The sequence below is a fragment of the Myotis daubentonii genome, chromosome 8, assembly GCF_963259705.1.
Source record: "Myotis daubentonii chromosome 8, mMyoDau2.1, whole genome shotgun sequence".
NCBI classification, from domain to species: Eukaryota; Metazoa; Chordata; class Mammalia; order Chiroptera; family Vespertilionidae; genus Myotis; species Myotis daubentonii.
In genome coordinates this window covers 34246298-34253030 of record NC_081847.1, presented here as the reverse complement: position 1 = coordinate 34253030, position 6733 = coordinate 34246298, and the positions used below count along the sequence as shown (strand labels likewise).

The window sequence follows — 6733 nt, the reverse complement described above, 5'->3', positions numbered from 1 at the left end:
TCCCGATTGGCCCTCCAAATCGCTTGATGCCGGAAGTCAGGATAAGGGAAGAGCAACCACCCTCCGGAAGGCTCCTGGGAAATGTAGTCTCAGGAGCTTTCGGGAGCCCATTGGAACAGGGCTAATAAGGATTTACTACAAAGCCCAGAATGCTCAGCTCCAAACTCTTTGGGGAAGGTGGTACCAATTGAAAAGACGGGGAATCGAATTAGTTAACAAAACAGCGCCCATCCTGGACCTCCCCAAAATCTTTACGGAAGAAAATTATAATTTTATTTTTTTCTCCTTGTAATTGTGCATCGTGCCTGATATTCGTAGGAATTCACTTCCATTTTAATATAGAATCCCCTTCCTGCAACATAGACTCGCCCTCAGCTTCTCTGCCAATGAAGGAGGCCCTCAAATTCTTAATACAGTCCACGACCTGATATTACTGGTTTAAACAGCGGTTTATTGGTTTCCTTGTTTTTTCAGTTTTAATTCCAACTACGTCTCGGGTGTTGTTATCCTTGTATTGTAGGAAAAACCACAAGAACTCAAAGAAGTTGAGTACACATGTCTAATCACGTAATAAGTGGAGGAGATAGGATTTGAATTAAAAATGTCTGGCCCTGGCTGGTGTGGCTCACTTGGTTGGGCGTCTGTTTCTCCCTCTCCCTCCCTCTCGCTCTAAAAAATCTATTTAAAAAGAGAACCAAATAATGATAATAATTAATTTAAAAAATAAAAATAAAAATAAAGAGAGAACCAAGCGCTGCCAGCGTGTCTCAGTTGTTGAGTGTCCACTTATGAACCGACTAGGGGCCCGGTGCACGAAATTCGTGCACTGGGTATGGGGGGAGGGGGGAGTGTCCCTCAGCCCAGCCTGCCCCCTCTCACATACTGGGAGCCCTCAGGCGTTGACCCCCATCACCCTCCAATCGCAGGATCGGCCCCTTGCCCAGGCCTGACGCCTCTGACAGAGGTGTCAGGCCTGGGCAGGGGACCCTCATTTCCCCGCATCACTGGCTCTGCCCCTTGCCCAGGCCTGATGCCTCAGCCAGAGGCGTAGACCCCCATCACCCTCTGATCACCTGATCGGACCCTTGCCCAGGTCTGACACCTCCGCCAGAGGTGTCAGGCTTGGACAGGGGACCCCCATCTCCCCCGGATCACTGGCTCTGGCCCCCACCCAGGCCTGAGGCCTCTGGCCCAGGAATCATGCCTGGGCAGGGGACCCCCATCTCCCTCTGATCGCTTGCTCTACCCCCTGCCCAAGCCTGACGCCTCTGACCCAGGCTTCAGGCCTGGGCAAGGGGACCATCATATCCCCCCAACCCCCTGCTCAGCCCCCCGCCCAGGCCTGATGCTTCGGCCAGAGTAGTTGACCCTCATCACCCTCCGATCACCAATCACCGGATCGGCCCCTTGACCAGGCCTGAGGCCTCCGGCAGAGGTGTCAGGCCTGGGCAGGGGACCCCCAGCTCCCCGCGGTTGCAGGCTCCGCCCCTGCCCAGGCCTAACGCCTCTGGCTGAGGCGTCCGGCTCGGGCAGCGGGGACCCACAGCTGCAGCGGCCCCGCGATCGTGGGCTCCGCTTTAGGCCCAGGCAAGGGACCCCTAGCTCCCGGGACTGCCAGCTTCGACCGTGTCCAGCTCCCATCGCTGGCTCCACCCCTACTTCCTGCTATCACTGGCCAGGGCGGCAAAGGCGCCTGATTCTCCGATCATGGCTGGGGGGCAGGGCAAAGGCGGCCCCAGGGCCGCCTTTGCCCTGCCCCCCAGCTCTTAGCTCCCCCCTGGGTTTCTGATCACTGTCAGTGGCAGGAGGCTTCTTCCTGCTTTCCCTTTCGCCTCCCTGCATTGTGCCTACATATGCAAATTAACCGCCATCTTGTTGGCAGTTAACTGCCAATCTTAGTTGGCAGTTAACTACCAATCATAGTTGGCAGTTAATTTGCATATAGCCCTGATTAGCCAATGAAAAGGGTATCGTCGTACGCCAATTACCATTTTTCTCTTTTATTAGTGTAGATAGGTCAGGGTTCGATTCCGGTCAGGGCGCCTGCTCCATCCCCAGTGTGGGGCCCAGGAGGCAGCCAATCAATGATTCTCTCTCATCATTGATGTTTCTCTCTCTCTCTCTTCCTCTCCCTTCCTCTCTGGATTTTTGATATATTTTTTTTTTTAAGTGCAGGTACCTGGGTTGTCCGTTTGATCCCCATCCAGGTCAGCTGATGCTGGAGGCCGCCAATGGATTTGTCTCTCTCACACCAATGTTTCTCTCTACCTTCCTTCCTCCCTCCCTTCCACTCTCTAAAAAAATCAGTGGAAAAAATATCCTCGGTGCCCTAACCGGTTTGGCTCAGTGGATAGAGCGTCGGCCTGTGGACTCAAGGGTCCCAGGTTCGATTCCGGTCAAGGGCATGTACCTTGATTGAGGACACATCCCCAGTGGGTAGTGTGCAAAGGCAGTTGATCGGTGTTACTCTCTCATTGATGTTTCTAACTCTCTATCCCTCTCCCTTCCTCTCTGTAAAAAAATCAATAAAGTATATTTAAAAAAATATATCCTCAGGTGAGGATAAACAAAAATAAACAAGAACAACAAATCCAGATGAGTACAAAAGATCTAGTTTCTTCAAAAAAAAATAAACTGCAAGGTTTTTTGTTTGCTTCAATTTGGTTTTTTGGGGGGTTTTTAGTACTCCTTACTTATAGAGATACGTATAGAAATGGAAGGGATACAATGACTCCTGAATTTACTTCAAAATAATTGGGAGTGTCCTAGCCGGATTGGCTTAGTGCAGTGGTTCTCAACCTTCCTAATGCCACGACCCTTTAATAAAGTTCCTCATGTTGTGGTGACCCCCAATTTCATTGTTACAAATTGAACATAATTAAAGCATAGTGATTAATCACAAAAACAATATGTAATTATATACATTTTCCGATGGTCTTAGGCAACCCTGTGAAAGGGTCGTTCGACCCCCAAAAGGGTCGCGACCCACAGGTTGAGAACTGCTGGCTTAGTGGCTAGTGTTGGCCCGACAACTGAGGGTCTCAGGTTCAATTATGGTCAAGGGCACATACCTCGGTGGCAGGCTCAGTCCCCAACCCCAGTTGAGGCACATGTTGGGAGGCAACCAATGGAAGTATGTGTCTCTCTCAGACTCCTCCTCCCTTCCTCTCTCTCTAAAAAATTAATAGAAAAATATCCTCGGGCGAGGATTAATAATAATAGTTGGAAGTAAGTAGGGGAGGAAAGTAGGTGGGAATATAAATGAAACAAGATTAGCCACAAATTGATAATTGTTGAACCTGAGTGACATATATGCATACACATACTCATATACAGATATATGTTTGAAATTTTCCACAAAAGTCATATATATAAATATATATTATATTTCATTGATTTCAGAGGGGAAGAAAGAGAGAAAGAAACATCAATGATGATAAAAAATCATAGATCAGCTGCCTCCTGCACGAGGCCTCCCACTGGGGATGAAGCCCACAACCCGGGCATGTGCCCTTACCAGGAATCAAATTGTGACCGCTTGGTTCATAGGTTGACGCTCAACCACTGAGCCGCACAGGTCCAGCTTGCAAAAGTCTTTTTGGTTTTATTTTTATACAAACGTGTGTGTGTTTTTTAAGTAGGGAATTGCCATAGAGAAATTTCTTAATCAGTAGAAGAGTTTAAGAGTATAGAAAAAGACCCATGCATATCAGAATTTAGTAAGTGCTGCATAGAATTGAAATCAGATAGAGACAAACAAATAATGGAACTGGGACATTTGCTTTTCATTTGGGGAAAATAGATTTTTATTCTGTACCAGTTACAAAAACAAGTTTCAAAGGAATTAAAACCCTAAGGATATTTAAAAATTAAAAATTTTACAGTTTAAAAGAATATGTTGATGACATTGGGGTAGGAAAATCTTAGTAAGACATAGGAAAAAATTAAGACAAAAGAAAAGACCAACCAAACCAAAATTTTTAAATTCTGTTTGACAAAAAAAAACAAAAAACAAAAACAAGACTAGGGGAGGAATACTTCTAACACATGTAACAAAGGATTTGAACCCAGAATGCGAACAAACAAAAAGTCTCCTTTGAATCTCCTGAGACAAGAACCAAAACAAAATTTAATTGGAAAAATAGCCAATTCTTAGAAGAAGAAACAAAACTGGCCATTAAAGGCAGGAAAAGGTGCTTGGTCTCACTAGTATGGGAAGTTTAAACAAAGAGGTACCGTTCTTCACCCATCAGATTGACCAAAATTTAAAGTTGGAAAGTATCAAGGATTTGCAAGGTAACTCAGCAGGTGGGAGAATGGATGGGTTCCCCTGCTCTGGAGGGAAATTTGACAACATCTATTAAAATGACAAAACACGTATACCCTGTGACCCAGGATTTCTGTTTCTTAGGTTTCGTTCCAAGAGACACACTCCTCCGCTTTCGCACAGAGGCACAGTCACTCCAGCAATTGAGGGCCTACCCTGTGTCAGTCCCTGTGCTAAGTGTGGGGATGCAGCCGTGAAAAGACAGAAAAATCATTGACCTGAGAGAGCTGGCATTCTAGTGAAGAGGACAGATCCTAAATCAGGTAAATAAATAAATGATGTAGTGTCTTGGGAGGTGATAAATGCAAAGTCATTTGCTCCCAGGCCCTGAAGGGTGGATGACAATAAGAGAAGGAAGGAGGGGTGTTGGCGCGGCCGGGCCGGACCTGAGAGATGGGGTCCGTGCCCGCCCGGCCCGACGAGGTCCCTGTGCTGTCTCGGAGCTGACATTCTGGAGGGAGCCCAGTGACAATGGACCTCTTTTTACTGAACTAAAGTTCTACCAGCGAGCTGCCAAACCAGAGCAAATTCGGAAATGGATTCATACTCATAAACTGAAGTACCTGGGTGTTCCTAAGTATTGGGGGTCTGGTCTACATGATAAAAATGGGAAAAGTTACAGATTTATGATCATGGATCGCTTTGGGAGTGACCTTCAGAAAATATATGAAGCAAATGCCAAAAGGTTTTCTCGGAAAACTGTCTTGCAGCTAAGCTTAAGAATTCTGGATATTCTGGAATATATTCACGAGCATGAGTATGTGCACGGAGATATCAAGGCCTCAAATCTTCTTCTGAGCTGCAAGGATCCTGACCAGGTGTACCTGGTAGATTATTGCCTTGCTTATCGCTACTGCCCAGACGGAAGTCATAAAGGATATAAGGAAGACCCCAAAAGATGTCATGATGGCACTATTGAGTTCACCAGCATCGACACACACAATGGTGTGGCCCCATCCAGACGTGGCGACCTGGAAATACTCGGTTACTGCATGGTCCGGTGGCTCAGCGGCCATCTGCCCTGGGAGGATAATTTGAAAGACCCTAACTATGTTAGAGATTCCAAAATTAGATACAGAGAAAATATTGCAGGTTTGATGGACAAATGTTTTCCTGAGAAAAATAAGCCAGGTGAAATTGCTAAATACCTGGAAACAGTGAAATTGCTGGACTATGATGAGAAACCCCTTTATCAGAATTTACAAGACATTCTTTTGCGAGGACTCAAGTCTATAGGAAGCAAGGATGATGGCAAACTGGAACTTCGGGCTTTGGAGAACTGAGCTCCGAAAGCAAGAACGACAACCAAGAAGCAGAAGAAGGAGGCTGGGAAGCGCACAGAAGCAGGTGTGGAGGACACGGAGTGCTCGGATGCGCACACGGAGGAAGCCGTGCAGACGCGTTCACAAAGGAGAAACAGAGTCCAGAAGTAAACCACATGCTGTGAGCCAGTTTTTCTTTTCTTCCTGTCGTTCGGCTTTTTCTTCATTTTCTATTTTGCGTGTTTTCATGTGGGTCTTGTGGGTGGGGGTAACAGGGAAATACCTATGTCTTTGAAAACCAATTTTTTATTGGAATAAATGCTTTGTACAGTTTATTAAAGGCTAACTTATAAAAAAAAAAGAGAGAGAGAGAGAGAAAGAAGGAGGGACTGATCAGACAAAGGGAGGGCAGGGTCTGCTTGGGCTGTGATTGCCACTTTTAGCAAATGTCACCAGACCTCTAGAACCACGGAGAAGCCAGGCCTGAGATGAGGGTGGAGGCAGAGACAGCTTGCTTTACATTAGGAGTGAGAGGTCATGAGACCTGTGTTGTCTCCAGGGCCTAGGAGGCGTAAGGTGCTCAGTGATTCAGTGAGTGAGTGAATGAGGCAATGCCAGGAGGCCAGGATGGGAGCAGGAACTCCCCAAGTCCTTCCAAATGAACAAGACGTAAGCCTGATCCAAGGGATTCCTCTTTTGTCATTGTTTCCGCATCGATTACATCCTAGGCTGAGTCTCAAGTTCCCATTCTTCGTGAATGGGAGACTTCGAGGTCTGAAACCACCAAAGCAGAATTTTAGAGCTGAAGGAAGCATAGACACATCTGGTCCGCCCTACCCACAATTTCAGCCATCACTGCGTTGCCATTATCTCTGTAAAAGAGTTTTGTAATTTTCATAGGGCAGGGCAGGGACATTCGGGCAAAGACCTGAAGATGAATGAGTGAGTCACGCAGATAACTGAAGGAAGAGTGTTCCAGGCACAAGGAGCAGCAAGTGCAAAGGCAGGAGCATAGCAGGCATGTTTTAGAAGTAGTTAGGAAGTCAGGGTGGCTGGATCAAATGGATGAGGAGGAGACTATCAGGAGATGCGACCAGAGATATTCTGGAGCAGGATGCAGACCAACTAGGCCATTGTAAGGACT

The 6733-nt window shown here is 46.8% G+C and overlaps 1 protein-coding gene across 1 annotated transcript; it reads left to right on the top strand.

Moving 5' to 3' along the window:
- The first annotated feature begins 4789 nt into the window (after positions 1-4789).
- On the top strand, positions 4790-5866 carry LOC132240275 (serine/threonine-protein kinase VRK1-like). The gene has a single exon (XM_059707569.1). The coding sequence runs from the start codon at positions 4954-4956 to the stop codon at positions 5608-5610; it is 657 nt and encodes a 218-aa protein (XP_059563552.1). The 5' UTR covers positions 4790-4953; the 3' UTR covers positions 5611-5866.
- Positions 5867-6733: the final 867 nt, after the last annotated feature.